At 44.2% G+C, this 18,993-nt stretch overlaps 2 protein-coding genes across 3 annotated transcripts; both read right to left on the bottom strand.

Moving 5' to 3' along the window:
* Positions 1 to 390: 390 nt before the first annotated feature.
* On the bottom strand, positions 391 to 6,545 carry fam50a (family with sequence similarity 50 member A). The gene is made up of 13 exons (XM_066709932.1): positions 6,318 to 6,545; positions 5,538 to 5,622; positions 5,322 to 5,421; positions 5,055 to 5,182; positions 4,852 to 4,928; positions 4,446 to 4,512; positions 4,177 to 4,238; positions 2,817 to 2,893; positions 2,600 to 2,654; positions 2,332 to 2,380; positions 2,104 to 2,174; positions 1,406 to 1,516; positions 391 to 1,096 (listed from the first exon to the last, which is right to left on the bottom strand). The coding sequence occupies exons 1-13, from the start codon at positions 6,426 to 6,428 to the stop codon at positions 1,088 to 1,090; spliced, it is 1,002 nt and encodes a 333-aa protein (XP_066566029.1). The 5' UTR covers positions 6,429 to 6,545; the 3' UTR covers positions 391 to 1,087.
* Positions 6,546 to 8,287: 1,742 nt separating this feature from the next.
* Positions 8,288 to 18,864, bottom strand: LOC136753646 (5-aminolevulinate synthase, erythroid-specific, mitochondrial). Of its 2 annotated transcripts, none has more exons than XM_066709930.1 (11): positions 18,767 to 18,864; positions 15,712 to 15,903; positions 15,015 to 15,158; positions 14,649 to 14,765; positions 14,140 to 14,362; positions 13,708 to 13,892; positions 13,250 to 13,429; positions 12,488 to 12,652; positions 9,899 to 10,167; positions 9,638 to 9,800; positions 8,288 to 8,965 (listed from the first exon to the last, which is right to left on the bottom strand). In XM_066709930.1, the coding sequence occupies exons 2-11, from the start codon at positions 15,878 to 15,880 to the stop codon at positions 8,802 to 8,804; spliced, it is 1,779 nt and encodes a 592-aa protein (XP_066566027.1). In that variant the 5' UTR covers positions 15,881 to 15,903; positions 18,767 to 18,864; the 3' UTR covers positions 8,288 to 8,801. The 2 variants fall into 2 exon arrangements, with proteins under 2 accessions (XP_066566027.1, XP_066566028.1); XM_066709931.1 differs by having other exon boundaries at positions 18,760 to 18,858.
* Positions 18,865 to 18,993: the final 129 nt, after the last annotated feature.

Below are 18,993 nucleotides of genomic sequence, written 5' to 3'. Positions count from 1 at the left end.
GAATAGGTAGAGTAGCGTTTCTTTTTGCCATCTCTATATCTTGCAATTAGTAGGCCATTGTCAGTGCCTTGCTCTAATAAATCACAGACCTGAAGACAAATATAGATTTACTAACTTTCACACTGAGAGAAGGTTCAGCTTCCAAACATGGATCTGGAAGGGCAAATACACAGGCAACTAAAAAAAAAAAAAAAGTCTCTGCACAATGTATTCATCATCATGATTTGTGATGCTGGTTGTTGCATTTATGGGGTTTCTTTTTGGTGCTCCTTCCGGACTGTATCTTGAATGAAATGTGATGAAACCATATTATATACACCTAAACTGAGTTAGGGAAATAAGCATGTCCCAGTGATAAAGACACTGCCCTCAGTCAATGGAGTCGCCGTGTTTAACAAAAGTGCAGGTTTATTCATTCAGCCAAAGACACAAAGAAGTTCCGAGTGTTTGGATACACGATCATCTCTCTGTGGTCTGCGTTTCATATGTGCTCCTGCTGTCGTGAATCAAACAACCCGTCTATAAAAACATTACTGTGCGTCACAGTCAATCGGATGCAATACAATTCAGTCCGCAGTACTTCACAATGTGGAGGACAGGTGTAGAATGATATTGTTCATTGGAACCATTCCAAACCCAAAACCTACAGTTAAACTATATTTTAGATTACTATTGTAACAAAAAACAAATCTATAAAATCTCTAGAAAATAACATTAGAATACACAATGTGAAAACAAAATATACACAAACATACACAAACTGCATCCGTTATCTCAGTACTGAAAATAACGTGTGATCAATGGGAATACAGTGCTGGATGGTAAAAGCATTTATTCTTTCATACCTGTAGAAAACCTCTCTTCTGAAAGCGCCTGACATCCACACACGCTCAGAGAATCTGACAAAGCCGTCTCTGCCACTTCAGAGTTTATTTCGGGCTTATTTACAAGGGTCACGGGAAGGGGGAACAGAAGTGAAGTCAACATCGGCAAAGAGGGGTGAGAGCTTTTAAAATAACTAAATAAAATGTCCAAGCGCGAGACGACGCTGTGACTGGGGAGGAGGAGGGGGGGCGGGGGGGGTCCTTTATCGGATCTGAAAAAGAAAGGGGGAGGTATTCCAATTAGGACAACTTTCACAATCAGGGTACAACACTGTCTGCAGGATTCAACAGGATGTTAAATGCATACGGATCTGCTCAATTGCTTCCTTTTCTTGCAAAGTAAATCCACAAGCGATGATCACGTTTGCTCTGAACACAGAGTGCTATTATTGCAGTTTTACAGCTATAAGCGAGTTTTAATACGGCCCTGCTCTGTGACTGAACCGATCTAGAGGATGGCTTTCCATTGCCCATGCAGGAGCACACGGAGCTAGGAAGGCGAGCTGGGGCACGGTACTCACAGTGTACTTGTCCCACTTCTTCTCGGGGTCGTAGGGCTCCCAGCGGCTGGCGGGGAAGATGTGCTTGTTCTTCTCGTACCAGCTCCTCAGCACCACCTTCCCGGCGTGAGACTGTGGGACACACAGGCAGGGTCAACAAACGGCCCTGGGCACCGCAAACATGAGCCACACCACAATCCGCATGGTGCCCTACACACCCATTCAGTACTGCAACTGGATTTTTCACATCCGGATGAAACCTCTATGAGTAACAAAGACTAGACGTTCACAACATCCACTGTCCTTGATCACAATGTTTGCCTGGAATCTGCAAGAGCTGCTCGAAAAATACAATCTATGGCCCAGAACAGGGAACCCTGACTACAAACACACACTTCAGAAATCCCACATACTTCTGTAGTGGTGTTGGTCCTTAACACAAGATTTCAAGAGCTTTGGTTGAATCCCAGTTAGTTTACTTTGATGGATGTAGTAAAGTGGAACCTCCAAATAAATAACCAGAAGTAGCCAACGAGTCTGCTGAAAAGGTGTCGGGAGAATGGAGGGATAAGAAGCAATGAATGCTGGGAAAGCAGGGTTAGGGTCCAACCACGCTCCTGAAATTTCACAGGCAACTCCAATTACACTGTTAATGATATAAAATAAATATAACAGAGGGGTTTACCCCCTGCACAGATACAAATAAGACGCCCCCTCACCTCGTCCTTTTCCACCGTGGCGTCGCTGAGTAATCGGACGTCTTCGTGCACGTCGAAGTTAAACAGGGGACCTGCACACAAACACAGCAGCCAGGGTCACACTCTCGCCACTCAACACAAAGCTCACAGTAAGTCTTCCTGTACACACGGCACAGGTATTGCATTACTTATGTCCCCAGCGCAACAGGATAGTTGCGGAAGCAAAACAGGAGTGGAACAGAAACTCACCGCTCTTGCCCCTGGCTTTGGTCACGATGAAATCATAGAAGCTGTGATGCTGAAAGAGAGGGGGGATTAAAAATATGAAGCGAAGTGGACAACCCATATAGAATGACTGAGATTTTGATTTCTTAGACGTAAAACTGACAGCGACTTAAAAAAGATCTACAATTGGGAAAAGAAAGATACAATTTCAATACAACCTCAGTCATGATGAAAGTTAAAATAAGAGTTAGATTCAATGAAGAGCATGACATAATAAACAGAAGACACTTACATGTGGAATGATCAGATCTTCCTTGATGTACATGAGCTGCTCCACGCCAGCAGATCTGCAATCAACACACACGCATTAACAGAGCCCACAGGAGGTGCCACTGCCAGCTGTCCTGCAGGGCAACACATACAGCTGGGGAGGGGAGGTCACTGCGGGGGAGGGGCGAGACGCAAGGAAGGGCAGGCGGGGGTAACTGGGCAGCGGTCTGTCGCCTCACCTGAGTTCACTGAAGTCCTTCCGCAGGATCTCCAGGGCTTTCTGCAGGAATTGCTGCATCGTGTTCCCCTTCTTCATCTGCACAGTGAGGACACAGACATCAGCCCAGCAAAGCCACCAGATAATATAATTATATATATATATATATACACACACACATACACACACACACTACTAATCATCTCAGACAACATAAATCTGTATTTTATCCCATATCCTACAATCAGGCACTTCACATTCCCTATCCAGGGCTGTATTGCTTCACTGTGTAATCTACTGCATTTGTGTACACTACATTTTTTGTTGTTGTTGAACCAAACCACTTTAGATGATTTAATGTCCCTGAACCACCAGGGGTATCCAAACTTCTCTCTCAAAGGGCCAGATGTGAAAGTTTGAGTATTTTCAGGGGCCGCAAACAAATCAAAGCAAATTACTTGTGATATTCATGTACAATCACTTGAATTAATGTAAATAAAATGTTTTACTTAGAAAACCTGCTCACAGATACACTGTATCTGAGGTAGGGAGAAAGGAGTATGAAATCATAGAAGATGAAGAGTACGGGTAGGCCTACATACAAAAAAGTTATTTCCATAATTGGTATGGCACAGAAAGATGCACCAATCCACTTGCTTCCAGAATCTTTTTTCCTTATATATTTTTAATCATACACAAATGCAAGATTATGCCAAGCAGTACGATCAGAAAAGCCTATTATTATTATATAGGTAGGTAGCCTAATATTTGCACATCTGATCGTGTTTTATGTAATATAAAAATACACTGGAATAACGATAATGTAAATGCAATACATATGGTTGTTACTGCCAGTATTTATTCAATGTAAAAATGATCTGCCCAATCTCCAGGATTATCTTTTGTGAGATTTCTTGTTTACAATAATTCTGACCTGTCACAGGCTCTCTGACATCTGATTGGTTACTTGTCTTTAGGAGGCAGGACATATACAACGCGCCTGGTTGGGTAATTTATTCGGAATTCCAGCATTCTGGGCGGTCACTGTGCTTTGTCCTGCCTTCATTAAATAAATTACCCAATCAGGCACGTCAATATGTCCTGCCTCCTAAAGAGAGCCAATCAGACGTCAAAAAACAGCAATGCCTAAGCGTCGGTCTTGCTCATTGCTCTAGTGAGACTGGGTTGTGCAGTGACACTAGCGAGGCTGCGGTGGGCTCTAGCCTGACCTCACCACTGAGGGAGGAAATTCTCACACGGGCCACAGACCATGTCGTGGGCCGTTTGCTTATTATATATAGTACCTTGGACACCCCTGATCTAGACCGTGTTTGTGTTTCACGGTTTTCTGTCACTTTGGACGAAGGCCAAGGAAGTCTTACCTTCACAGTCCTCCGGTGCCCAGAGCCGTCCCAGTAACTGAAGGTGATCTCGATCTCCTCACCTGCCCCACGAGACACCAAGCACAGCGTGAGAGACTGAACAAACGACATTAGACTCGTTCGCAGCTCCTCGGGAAGTCTGATCTGCAGAGGGCGATGCTCGCTGCAAACACGGCCAGCACACCAATCCCTTTCTCCCCCCACCCCCGCTCTCCTGCCTTGCCATCTGTTCTCGCAGATGATTACTGAACAACAACACAGGCACTCACTCTTGATCTTCTCCTGCTTGCGCTCCCACTCCTGTCTCAGCTCTTCCCGCAGACGGTTCTCCTCCTCCTGCCATGACAAGAGGAGAACGTTGCGACACTGCAGACACCACCGCCACGACGGCCCGAGTCGCCACACAGGCCCGTCCTCACGCGGCACAGCGGATGCCCTCTCTTGCCAGTCAGACAACGAGGGTTTCCATAAAGAGTCACAAAACACTCAGTGTGGCCGCATCCAAATGCAAATAAAGGATCGGTGAACGACAATGATCATACGACATTTGAGCGTTTGGTTCTGATAAGTGTGTGCATGTTTTTCCATGTCTTTGTTTCACACTGTTAGTGACTTTCCATAAATACTCTGTATGGTCATTTATTTGGACAATGAAGTTCAGTATAAACGTCTCACCTCGCGGTCGCGGTCGGGCAGGAAGCTGGTGTCCACGTCTGGGTTCTTCCCCAGCTTCTTCTTCTTCACGGGGATCTCTGGAAAAGAAAGCAACTGCGGGATGACAGCAGTGCGCTTCAGTGGAGTCAGTGACAGAAGCAGACAAAGCCCGGTTCAGAACCAGAGGTTGAGCATGGCGCCGACAACTCCCGGCGGCCTCTCACCTTCCTCCTCCTCCTCCTCTTCCTCTTCCTCCTCCTCGTCCTCCTCGTCCTCCGGGTTAAAGGACAAGCTGGCAATCTTCCTCTTCTGCTCCTCCTTCCTCTTCTTCTCCTTCTGCTTCTCCAGCTTCCTGCAGACACAAGAGGGACAGATATCAGCCACCTCTCCACACTGTAAATACCCCCCCAAACCCCACATACACAGCCTGAGGTGCGAAAGGGGACGGGGGGCTTCACTGCCAGTTCACACTGAGGGACGGAGACACTCACAGCTGCAGCTCCTTGGACTGCTCCTTCTTGGCCAGCTGCTTCTCCCTCTCCTTCACCAGCGCCTCCTGTTTGGCCTTCATGTCATTGAGGGTCACCAGACCTGCAGACCACACAGGAGCCAGGCATCAGTGGAGCAATGCCAACTACACCCTCGCAGCTCGTACCGACACAGCAGTCGCACGATCACAACGCTACAGTCGTCTACAATCCACTCACCCACTGTGCTGGACTTGAGCTCGGCTTCCACCGCATCGTAATGGGCCGAGAACTTCTTATCGATGTTGGACTTCACCATGTTGTCCTGGGAGAGTAACACACAGAGACGCACATCACATGGGCTGTCCTCCGACTCCACATCTTTACACACTCAGTACATACACTTTAACACACATTGTCTATCTTCGTTGTTATAATTTAAATCAAAAAATAAGGTCGTATGCTTTGTAGCATTAGATCATGTTCTCAGATGTAATCTATATTTGAAAAACGTTCTCACGACAAGTAAGAGGCAAGAGAGCCTCCAACGTTGACAACATCCTAACTCCCAACATCAACATTAAAGGTATCCTTTTTTTACACAAAATGTCATCACTAAAAACAGATCAGTCAAGAACATTGATATACAAATAATGGATAAATAATATAATAATTAAAAAGTCGCTAAACTGGCAGGTCTGATTGTACTACATTTCACTTCACACTTCAAAATGCACAGACAACATCTGCGCCGGACAAGTCGGCAAACTTATTTTCTATATACTGCTGTATACGGTGTGTAAGTTTGCATTAGATGTGGATGTTGAAGAACTTTACTCAGACAAGGTATGCATTTAAAAACAATAGTGGGGGAACAAGCAGGGGACACTAGTGTCGTGCGGTCGTGTTTACATCACTTTGCGACACACACTTTCAGTACAGAATCAGCCTGTCAGCGGCACATCCGTGCGGTTTACACCGGTGCACCGAGCTTCCCGTCCCGGTGCTTCCCGTCCGTACCTCGGCTATCTTCTGTTTGAGCTGCTCCAGCTGCTCCCGCTCTTTCTCCCGCTTCTTCATCAGCTGCATGGCCCTGCCGGCCTCGCTGGCGGCTCCCTTGTACTGCGCCATGCCTCTGCTCCGTAGAAAAGTGGTTTAACACAACAAAATCCCTCGCTTCAAAACTCCCCAAATGCACAACACGGCGTCGCTCTCGTCTCCTCCGGTCCACACCGGAAACACGCAGGTGTCGCAAGAACACGCCCCAACACAGTCGCGGCTAAATGACGTCACTGTACGGCAGGGCCGGCGAAAATGGAGGTACGCATTTTTGTGCAGTTGGGTTTTGACGTACTAAACACTTTTTCCAAAGAAATATATTAATAACATAAAATAGACCACGTTTGCTTAGATGCAGCCACCCCAGCCGTACAGTAGACCTAGTAAAAAGAGCATTATTTCTGAAAAAGTGTGCAGTAGTTTAGTGCATTTTACAATGTCCTTTTGATTATCTGGGGATCTGGGGGTCTGGGGAGTGCGCCTCTGTTTCTTCATAGTGGTTGACATCTCTGTCACTCCTCTTAGATTTCGTTATAATATAATTATATGTGTTTATTTATTCTAGCCTACATTTCTTCTTAACATGTATTTTTATTACATAGAAAAAATGAGTATTTTGTTCACGTCTGGGGTGGGTGGAGTTCCAGTTGTGTCGGCTCCTGTAAATACTTCCATCTGTGCATCCCTCCATCATCAGCCTGCTCAGGTGGGATGTGAACAGGTGAGAAGGTTTGCAGACGCAGCTGCTGCCCCCCAGTGGCTCCGTTTCCTCCTCCGATTTGAGACTGCTTGTCTCCAAAATATCCCCAGTGATTGGAAGGTGGGAGTTCAATCCAGCTATGGTGTGTTAATGCTTGTACTGTGATGCTGTGTGTATGTATCTGTGTTTCTATGTCTGGGCATTTATCCATTTTGTTATGACGATGTTGTATTTGTCATACTATATTAAAGCACAGCCTCACTGGATGGGTTCTCATTGTGTCACATAGAATTGTGAAACTAACAATTGAATATCTCACAATCAGCTGCAATGACATGTTCTCCACCGATATAATACTCCAGTCAAGAGTCAAGAATTAAAGTCCAACCCCTCTGGCATTGATTAATGGTGTGATGCAGTTTATATGTTTAAAGCAAAAGGAAACCACAAGAAAAGCAAGACACCATTATGGGTTTTGATTTAATGATAGAAAGCTGCTACATGTATCTTCTAAGCTCAGGGGCTGTTTTAAATCAGGGAGGGCAGGGGGCTCGTATGCTAAAGGAAAGACTCATTTCAATTCACTCAGAACATAAGCAGACAGTGGTTTACAAGAGCCTGTATCAACCTGCAGGGAGAAGGGATGCTATAGAGCACTGGAGTTTGAAAGCCACGACTAGTGTATTTACTTTCAAACCACACTGAACTGGTATTGTATGGAATTTTCCATTTTGGTTGGCATCATTTCCATTAATAATTGGGATATTTTGAGTATTATTCAGAGATACAGATTACACAGTATTGTGAACGTGACACACAAGAAAAGCTTAGCAGATCTGAAACATTGGAAGTCTGCATTTTTCTCTGCGACATCCTATTATGATTATTTCATCAGCATGTACAGTGGCGATGATGGCTAAACTCACAGGCAGCCAGCCCACACTGACACTCCACTGGCACACAAGTCTGCAAAACTTACTACTACTCTACACACTCTGTTAAGATACTTCTGGAAAGTGCATAAAGTGCAGGTGTCGCTGTGTTGAAATAACGCAGTGATGGTCTCGGGATTTTCACTCGTCAAACCATGAGTTCCTAAATTTTCTACATCTTATTCCCAATGCCGATGCATTTTTAAAGCTCCTGAACAGAGCAGATCAATGTATACAGAAAGCCAAATGGGAAAAAAAAAGGGCAGAGACTGTCAAGGAAAAAACATTTGAGAATCAACCACAGGAATGTATTTATTCTTTGGCCCCGTCATACAGTCGTATCAGAGTCAGTAGCAGAGGATGTGTAAAGAAAGAGGAATGAGTGCAAAGAAGGAAGGATTATTTAAGAGTGGGGGGAAGTAATTATCTATTGTCCCTTACCTGATAATAGGGGATACAAAATATGTAATAATAATGATGATGATAATAATATAAAGCTGGTTTAAGAGAAAAAAAACATAATTATACACTCAAAAATAGCTGTCAACGTATTTTCTTACAATATTCAAAGAGGGGAATGTGGATGAATATCAGGAAAAATACTTTTGTACTTAGCTATATTTTTAGCCACATTTCCCATTTGAAGAGACATTCAGGTTTGCCCTTTAACAGGTAACTAATTTCTCATAGGACACAATCTAAAATAAGCCATATTTGCAGGTTTGTTCCCCCCACCCCCATGTGCAGGTAAGAGACAGTAGATCATTCTGACAAGCGCTGCTGACGGCCACGTCCTGCCGCCTCTCTCCGGGCTCAGCCACACACGGTGATGTACCGCGGCTCCATGTTGCCGAAGTAGGACTTCTCCCATTCGCTCATCAGGTCGAAGTGCAGCGGGCGATCACAGAAGTTGCAGGCAGCAGCCATCGGGCGGCTCAGGGGCAGCCCCACCTCCTGCCAGGACTCCACCAGTTTCTCTGCAAACACGAAGATCGCCAATCAGAGCACAGCCACAGACCACAGATGCCCGGAGTGGTGATACTCATACCGGGGCTTGCGAGTTGCAAGTGGCTTTAAAACGCATCTGCGGCAGCCCACGATGTCAAACACTGTCATTAAGTCTTTAGTAAGTGAAACAATGATTTTACACTGTTGCTCTTTTGGGTGAAAACCCCAGACACACATCCTAGTGTTGGGGCTTTGGTTCCAGCTGACCTCTACACTGAACCATAACCTGAGCCAATATATTTGCTTAATTAAGCCTTTTAAATTGGTTCTAGCCTGTAAATTAGTTTAGCATTCCAATGGCGGTTTGAAAGATTAAGGGCTGCTGTCTCCAGCTGTTTAAGAGCTGAAGCTGTAATTAATGCCAACTGTGTTCCCAATTAAGGGTGTGATAAAGTAACAGAGCTGTCTACTGTGGAACTGCTCCAACTGACACCAAGGGCTGCTCGCAGACCGGTCTGGACAGGCTCCCGAACGAGGAGCAATATATCTGCTCTGGCCTCGTAAACTAACGTGACCTTGTGTGCTTTTTGCGCCTGGTCTTGACTCTTTCACGACTTGAGCCGAGTCTTTACGCACAGATGTGACAAACCACCATGGGACACTGCCAGAGAGCAGGAGGAGAGAGGGTTGTGTCCACTCACCCACGAAATAGTCCATCATGGCGGGGGAATGGTGTGGCGAGGGGGCCAGGCGCAGCAGCTCCTCTCCGCGGGGCACGGTGGGGTAGTTGATAGCCTGGACGTAAATGTCATGTCTCTCCAGGAGCAAGTCACACACCCGGGAGTTCTGCTCTGCGTTCCCCACCTGACACACACACACACAATAATAATAATATTACTTCATATAGGGAAACAGTGTATGCTGCTGGGTATGGGGCGAGTTGGGCTGTGTGGCATGCGTACCCGGATGGGGATGATGTGGCTGGGGCAGTTGATGACAGGCAGCCCGGCGTCCAGGAGCAGCTGTCTCATGTGCTTGACGTTCCTCTGGTGGGCCCGGCGCAGAGCCTGGCCCTCGGACCCCTTCAGCACCCTGACCGACTCCAGAGCCCCAGCCAGCACCATGGGCGGCAGGGAGGTGGTGAAGATGAAGCCGGCGGCGTAGGAGCGCACCGTGTCCACCAGGGCGGCGGTGCTGGCGATGTATCCCCCCACGCAGCCAAACGCCTTCCCTGGAGCACATGACAAGAGCACAAACACCGTACCGGTCGTGACCAATAACAGAAGAGAGATTGAGAAACTGCACTGACCAATCAGAGTGAGGGCATGAGTAAGTGTTAGTTACAGGCTTTTCTGGCTGAAACTGAATCCTGACACACGCTCACAGTTTACAGTGCTGGTATATTATGTTTTTAAACAGCTGTTTTCCAACCGAGTGGCAAAATATTGTGAATGCATGAGATTTGACAGGCGTGACGCACAAACGCAGGGTGGGCTGCAGTCACGTAGATTACGGCTGATCTCAGCCTATTTCAGTTCCTCGCATTACCACAAACTGTTATCATTACACAGGAAGTGAAGGTTTAAGGACAGGGGACAGAGCTGACGGTGGGACACAGGCAGAGAAGCGCTGATCAGAGATAAGCAGTTAGATAACAGGGTCACTGGAGGATCAGGGACCAGATCAAAGTAGAACCAAGAGTCACGGGGCCGTAGTCACGAAACATTGGTTGCCAGGCTACATATAAATAAATAAATAAATACATACATAAATAAATACGCCGCTGTATTTGTAGACACGTATAATTACAACAGGTCTACAGCACACAAACATCTTCTTATATCTGATGAATTGCTAAAGAAACTACATTCAGTCAATATTGTTATTTTTTATATGAGATTTTCTAGAAAGAAAACAGACGGAAACAGACGATCGAAGGAGTGAAATGTCCAATATGCAAATTGTACTTTTACTGTGAAGAAACACCTGCTTTGACAGCATCTGTCCACAAGAGTGCACTGTAGATATATATATATTATTTATTTAACAGCCTGTTCAGACACCTACTGCCACCACTGTGAATATCACTATAATATGTACTATAAAGCTCCTACAATTGGTAGTGCTACTCTGTTGAATTTTCTAATACTTCTACTACTTAAAAATTCCTCAACTTATTGTGCTACTGCTATCAGTCAATCAAGTGTTGCTTCCTTGTTTGTAGTGGTGGCACTACTACAAAGAGTAATAGTAGTGGCTACCAATGTAGTAGCTGTCAAAACAACTGACACAGACTGCTGCTGACTAATAATAGTAATATAGCTTCAGGTACTACTAAGACCGCTGCAATTATAGCTGCTGCAGTCATTATAAATAGCGCTGCCGCAGCTCAGTGCTGTGAGTATCAGGCAGGTTGTCTGTAGTTACATTTCTCTCTGGGCTGTGTTGTTATCAGTGTTGGGTCTCTGGACAGGGCAGGGTGTGGATTTGGGAGGCTCCCCTTGATAAGGCCCCCTGCGCCTGGTCCTGGCTGCTTCGATAACACACACACACACACACACACACACACACACACACACACACACAGAGGCATGGGTTGAACCAGCTGCTATTGCACCAGCACCGCCTGATCTCCTCCTGCTAACAAACAACCTTCATTCGGCTGCAGCATGTTCCTCTGTCTGGTGACCATGTCTCCACTGCCTCTTATTCGCGTTAACAAGATGACAATTTAAAAGCCAGGGGGAGAATATGAGTTCTGCCCCTGAAGACTGAAACAAGTACTTATATTGATTCCAGAAACCCCTGGTGTGTGCGATGAGGTTTCTCCCAGGTCAAAAGTTAAGTGGCTTAGAGATGTGTCCTTTCACTGGGGATTTAAATTTAAGGTTTGGTTTCACAAACTCAGATTAGCCTCTAGTCATGTCATTTTAGGTAAAATAGCCCAGGACTATCTTGGGCCAGTGAAACCAGCTGTTTGAAACACTGCATGGAAGTGAAAGTGTGTTTAAAATATATATTACAGTATTAAACATTATTATTAATTAATTTGCAGACACCCTTTTCCAGCTCGACCGACAATAATAAAATACTTGGTTCCACAAAAATGGTTCCACACATCTTAAATTCACTAAGGCACAACTGTGAACAATTAAATGGTTTGAAAATAATGTATCAAACTGTAGAAAACATTGGCGTATACATGCATATAATTACACGTCAGCTATCTAATCTATTGTATTATATTCAGAACATAGTTCAATATATTTGAGTGGCTGCTTTTGCAGAGTGGAATATATGGATTAATAAATATTTTAATTCTCTATAGTTCTCTCTATGGGCTTGCCGTATTACTTGTAAAGTTTCAACTTCAGGGACAAGATACTTTGTACACTTATGCAGAAGACAAATAAAGTTTTGTTTAAGTTCATGTCTTTAGCTGAAAACTATTCCTTTCATTTAAGCGTGCTAATAAATGCTTATAACCATATAGTGACTTATATATATGCATTTACAGTCAGTCACGACAGGAGTGACCCCACAGCTCTTACCCAGGGTCCCGGAGACGATGTCGATCTTGTGCATGATGGAGTCCCGCTCGCCCACACCGGCCCCGTGCGCCCCGTACAGCCCCACGGCGTGGACCTCGTCCACAAAGGTCAGAGCGCCGTAGCGATGGGCCACATCACACAGCTCCTCCAATGGGCAGATGGCACCTGACAGACAGCAGCCAATCAGAACCATCAGTGACACGGCACACTGGGTATTGACAAACAAACACCTGCTTATTGACCTTTAAATCGTTAAGTGAGGAAGTTGGTTGGAGGGGACAGAAATAGCTATAGGCTATAGTCGGCACAGGAATTAACACATCACCATAGACATTCACAACATCATGATAGGTTGACACCTGTTGCTTCTCCTGCTCATCAGAGCGCAATGCAATGAAGGGCAAGATAAGAATATCAATCAATCAATCAATTTATATTTAGTATAGCACGCTTTGCAAGAAGGCCACAGAGCCCTGTACAGATTGAAAAAAAAACAAGAAAAATAATAGGCATGGAGGAGAGAAAATCAGTATTCGATATTGTCAACACAGAGACTTCCCGGGCAATAAACAGTTGGTTTTGTTACAGTGAGCACAGAGTCATGCCTATGTCCCTCCATGTCAAAAGTGTCTCCCCAGCTGGTCAGATCAGGCAGAGAAAGGGTTAAAGAAGTTTTAAAGTGGAAGTCTGGAGCTCCCACATCTCTCATCTCTTTCTCAGGCCCTCAGAGATTGCCCCCCCCAGCCCAGCCAGACCACTCACCGTCCATGGAGTGCACGGTCTCGAAGGCCACGATCTTGGGGGTGTTGGGGTCAGAGTTGCGGAGCAGCTGCTCCAGGTGTTGCGCGTCGTTGTGGCGGAAGATGTGCCGGGGGGCACCGCTGTTGCGGATGCCTTGGATCATGGAGGCATGGTTCCCCGCATCCGAGTAGATCTCGCAGCCTGGGGGTCGAGTCACACACACACACACAGTTCGGTTTGGATCTAATTAATATTTTATATATATTAAGTTCAGTTGCAGCTCAGTTCATACAGCTTTAATCAATACATTCAACTCTTTATTTAATCTTTCATCTATGCAAATAGAATAAACTCTTAACCAGGCAATTACACCACTGCCCACATTTTCCCAATATCAATCCAACAATTGAGCTTTGGTTGAGTTGATGGAATGGGGTGAAGAATGCCACCCTGTCCTCAGGATCCTTTATAGAACTTACCTGGGAGCATCTTGGCCAGGGTGAAGAGGGTGGAGTCGTTGGCCACGAAGCAGGAGGAGAAGACCAGCGCCCCGTCTTTGCCGTGCAGCTCTGCCAGTTCACGCTCCAGGTCCACGTGGAATTTACTGGTACCGGAGATGTTGCGAGTGCCACCGGCGCCGGCCCCGTACTGATCCAGGGTATCACTGCACGGGGGGGGGGAGAGAGAGAGAGAGAGAGATAATCTATTTACACTCTTCTAGTGCACAATGAACAATCCCCACAGTCTATTTCCTTGTCAAAGTTTCAAATTCAGTTTTTAACGCAGTCTCATATGGTGGGTTGAAATATGAGAAATTAGTGACGAAGTGCTGGCTGCTCAGATCCAAGAACCTGGTTGGTCAGAGAGGTTAGGAAACAGTGGATCGTAAATATGGTGTTTTTGGCACTCACCGGATGGCGTCCAGCACGCGGGGGTGGCGGCTCATGCCCAGGTAGTCGTTGCTGCACCACACAGACACCTGCTTGGCCTGCTGGATGGTCTGGGAGTAGTCCTCGGCGAAGGGGAAGACATCCACCCTCCTGTTCACTGTCTTGAAGACTCGGTAAGTGTGGTCCTGCTTCTTCTCGATGATCTTAGCCTCGAAGAAGCGGTCATAGTCAAAGCTGGGCTGCGCTGCACTCAACAGAACCCAACAGGGACCAATGAGGCTCAGGTCTATGCTCTTTCATAGATCAGCACGGGGAACGACACTGGTGAAGTTCTTAAAACTGCGCTACAGGGACACAAGCCTCTCTATTCAACCCAAACAACATCCCAAAGGAACAGTAGTGTGAATGTGTATTACATCACAATGAACTACAGACAGTGAATTCTCTTCCTGGGTGTATCCATATCCAGAACTAATGGACTGGTTGTTGTGGATCATGTTCGGCAGCCTGTGTGTGAAGCTGGGACTCACCTGCAATCATGTTGTCTCTGATCAGCAGACTCTCTGGACGGGCAGGCCTGGTGCTGAGGTCCTGCATCTTCTGCTTCAGGGAGGAGTGGAGCCCCTTCAGCACCGCGCTCACAGACCCTGCACAAATGGCACCGCACACAGGGACATATGAGCACACTGTCTCCAGGCGCGGTCTGACAGACAGAACAACGACAGGCCCAAGCTGCACATATCAACATACATGCATGGAGAAAAGCTGCTAGATGTTTTATACTTATGTTGCCTATAACTGAAGATGTTTCAAGCAATTGGCCACCGCAGCTAAAAGCTTGGAAACTTCCACCTGCCCGAGCCCTGAAGACCCCCCATCCCCCGCCTGTCCTTTACCTGTATTAGAGGTTCGAACATCCTCTTGCACCTCAGGGCTGGCTTGGACCACAGGAATCTGGGATGACACGAAGGGGCAGCTGGAGGACAGAGACACGGCGGCCTGGGTGGCATCCTGAGCCAGGGAGCGCTGGGGAGAGGAGCCTGTACGGAAACAGGTTTTACAAAAACTTGAGTTGGCCTGGAATCCTATGGAAGCCAAAGGAGTATTGGGACTGGAGTACTGGACTCACTGCCCTTACTGAGACTTAATAATTCACACACCCCTTATTCTGCTATGTGTCTAATAATAATAATAATAATAATAATAATAATAATACAGTTTTGAATGATGATGATACTGTTTCCAATGAATTTTCAAGCATTAAAGAGGGAATAAAAACAGCTGTAAGAACTTGTGTTGTTCATGGGATGTTACTATGAGAGTCACTGCTTAACCTGGAACAAGTAAAAGAACTCCTCAGAAATTTCCTCATAATTTTTTTATTTTCATTATTTTGAGGACAACATCTAATTTCATCAGTGGAATAACATGGGAACTAATTCACAATATTAAGGCACTTTTCCTTCCACAACTGTACTCTTTTTCCTAAAGTAAATCTGATTAATGTATGTGTTGCATCAACAGTTAGGCCATGTTTTCAGAAAGCATGACCAGGGACACCCATGTGTGTATGAGAAGGGAGGGCCCCCTTACCAGCTGGCGTGGTCTCTCTGGCCCTCTGCTGTTGGGGGGCAGAGGATGCCAGGCCACGGAGGATGACGGGGCAGCGATCTGCCAAGTTGAAGAGGGAGACGCCAGCTCTGCGCAGGATGGGCCTGGGCACAGTGGTCAGAAAGGGGCAGTGATGCAGAAATGAAGCCATGGCAGACTGGAGCTGTTTTCACACTGCGGGGGAAGGGAGAGAGACAGGTCAATAAGGCGACTAGTAAGATAAAGAGTCCTGCAGTAGAGGCTGATGAGAGCCCAGGGCAGGGAGTGATGGAAGAGACACATGCTCTATAATGGGAGACAGCTTTTATTGGCTGATTGACGAATGAAACTAAAACACTGTTTTACAGAAGCAAAGCAAATATACTAAAAGTGCATTTGTGAGAGTGTGAAACAAACAGGAAGTCCTCTCGCACATTACACTCCTGCACTGTCCTCAGAGACATTCGGTAATTGGCTCTGTGCAGAAACTATCAAGAACAAGTCCCAGCATGTTGTCCCATGTATGTGTTTCTCACAGGCACTGAAGACAGAGATCTGCAAATAATCCCTGACTACATGTGTAATCCATTGTAGCTGCCCAGTTTCGGATTTGCTGCGTGTCGAGATGCTGAGCTCGTTCTTTACCACCATCGCCAGTGTTAAGAAGATTAATGGCTAGAAGGAAATACTTAACAGTGCTGTAAATGTAAAGCATGCTTGGATTACTCATCTCTTCCAAAAACAAAAAATGCTGGAGCAGAGCTGCCTTCAGTGCCTGGCGTGACGGTACTGAAGTGCAGTGCTGTAACACAGCGAAAGCAGGTGGTAGAAAGGGAAGCTCCAGGATGCTTAAAGTAGTCAGATAACCACCCTGTCAGACTAACTTTATTGTTATTAAATATACACAAACAGCATGCTGAAAACAGGTAGAATACACTATTGTATTGTAAACACTGTGATAACAGTTTTGTTCAGCTGTATTTACAGATCTGAAATTAATAAATTAAAGCTTGCATTAAAGGCTATACTTCAGTTACTGTCAAGTCTACCCACCTGCAGTGTAGAATTAAATAGACACCTTTAAAGTTGACTCAAGCGATTGTTACATCAAATAGGTGATATATGATAAATAAATTCATACATACATAGGTTACTGTAACTGCTGAATATTAATAAAATAAGAATTCTACTACACACGGACAATGAAATGTATCCACGTTTTTCATTTAAACCATTCATCACGGGGACAACACATTCATTTTAAGCAAGCAAACAAACACACAAACAATTAAAAATGTATAAATGTTGATTATAATAACGTTTCATTCATGGTATGATCATATGACAACTATGCAAGTAAGTAAATACATAAATAGTATACTGTAATTTGAGTCCATACAATTAATTAAAAGCACTTTATCTGACGAGTGGCAAATGAATATCTGAATAAAACCGTGCATTTTCTTGGGTGCGTCGTTTCTCCATGTGTGTAACTGATAAGACACGACCTGTTAATCTCGCACACGCAGGCGCGTCACCAGCGCTGTCCAATCACCGCGGTGCTGAAATTCCCAGGAATATTGACGTCACGACCGCCAGTCCTAACTGCGGTTATTGTTTAATATCGCCCAGGCAAGCTACCATGAAAGTTTTGACAACACCCTATGAATGTGAAACCAAAACTTAAATAATTAAGCAAATTAGTTTAGAGGTATTCTAAACATTTGTACTTACTTATGTGTGAATGTTTTATTTATGTGTTCGTTTATTTTACTACTTTAGAATATTCCTTTTATCTAAAATAAAACATAAAAGTGGTATAAAAAATAACTTTAACATGGGGAATTTTGATTATAATACCTTGCCTAATTTAATTTTAATTATTAGTTTTAAAGCTTGCCACATCATGAATAATAGACAACCGCAGGATTAATACTACTATAACAAAATTAGTACAAATTCGATAAAAAATACAACTCAAATTATTGTAATAAAAAAGCAATAGAGCGCTAACAATTGGATTAGCATAGTTAGCAATTGTGAATCGTTGGATATGGTTTATATTTCGATCTAAACAGGCCGTAAATGAGTGCAGTGTTACGCAGTCTACTGAAAGTGATTGTCTTTGAAAGGTAAAGCTGCATCGAGGGTCTCCACACATTTGAGGTTTGAGGTCTGTTTGAAGTTCCTGTGAAGACCTGACACTAACCTCACAACAGACACCGCGGATTTATTTCATCTTTCCTTGATAGGCTAATGGTACACAAACAGCACACTGCGACGTCCAATAATAATAATAATAATAATAATAATAATAATAATACAATTAAAAACAATTTGTATTCTAATGTAGGATGTAGGACTTGTATCGTTTACTGTATATTTTACAAATTGGAATTTGTAAATTGCATTATGTTTTGAACTGCACTGTATTATTGCGCTTTGTATTGCTTTTATATTTTTGCTCTTATATTGCTACGAAATAATTATATAATAATGAAAAAAATAGCAAAAAGACAAATCAAGCAAAAAATAACAGACTTACACTGTTAACAAAGTTTTGAATATAAACATGATTACAATAGCAGTAGGGGAATTATAAAACAACACAAGTTATAGATGTACTAGTCCTACTATAATAATCCATCCATGCTTAACAAACCAGCAATTCGTCCTTTATCTGGAAGCATCACTCAGCCTTGGTGAAACACAAGGATGCAATTGACGAATGCCACAAGGCACAACACTTGAAAACTTTTAAAACGTCATAATAATAATAATAATAATAATAATTATAATTATAATAATAATTATAATTATAATAATAATTATTATTATTATTTAAAAGAGAAATCCTCCAAATTTGGATATTCTATTATAAATATATTAAGTCAATAAACATATATCCAGCCAGATGGACTGTCAATAATAATAATAATAATAATAATAACAATAATAATAATAATAATAATAACAAGCAAACAAACAAGTCAAACTAAGAAACACAAATAGATAAATAAAAAAAACAAATTGATAGATAAATAAACATACCTCTTACCTGTTGACCTGCACTGAGGACGAACGTAAAACAGCAGCTCGGACCGCTTCCCTTGAGGAGTATGGATCAGGGGGCAGCGACGCCCGAGGGGCTGCGCGTCACTGGAGAAAAAGATAAAAAATCACCCCCCCACCCGACCTCATCTCACCCGTCATACAGGAGTAAAATACACATCCAAAACCAACAGACCACGAAATACCACAATAACAAATTGGTGACAGTATATT

Source organism: Amia ocellicauda, chromosome 7 (genome assembly GCF_036373705.1).
Source record: "Amia ocellicauda isolate fAmiCal2 chromosome 7, fAmiCal2.hap1, whole genome shotgun sequence".
Taxonomy (NCBI): Eukaryota; Metazoa; Chordata; class Actinopteri; order Amiiformes; family Amiidae; genus Amia; species Amia ocellicauda.
This window is presented reverse-complemented; position numbering and strand designations above follow the sequence as displayed.

Excerpts from the sequence above, each read along its gene's own strand:
- fam50a (XM_066709932.1), bottom strand. The coding sequence starts at position 6,428 with ATGGCGCAGTACAAGGGAGCCGCCAGCGAGGCCGGCAGGGCCATGCAG. Across the intron at positions 4,513-4,851 it reads TGCCCGACCGCGACCGCGAG|GAGGAGGAGAACCGTCTGCG; the intron begins GTGAGACGTTTA and ends TTGTCATGGCAG. Across the intron at positions 2,655-2,816 it reads AAGGACTTCAGTGAACTCAG|ATCTGCTGGCGTGGAGCAGC; the intron begins GTGAGGCGACAG and ends TGTTGATTGCAG.
- LOC136753646 (XM_066709930.1), bottom strand. The coding sequence starts at position 15,880 with ATGGCTTCATTTCTGCATCACTGCCCCTTTCTGACCACTGTGCCCAGG. Across the intron at positions 14,766-15,014 it reads TGTTCGAACCTCTAATACAG|GGTCTGTGAGCGCGGTGCTG; the intron begins GTAAAGGACAGG and ends CCATTTGTGCAG. Across the intron at positions 13,430-13,707 it reads CCTGGCCAAGATGCTCCCAG|GCTGCGAGATCTACTCGGAT; the intron begins GTAAGTTCTATA and ends CTCGACCCCCAG.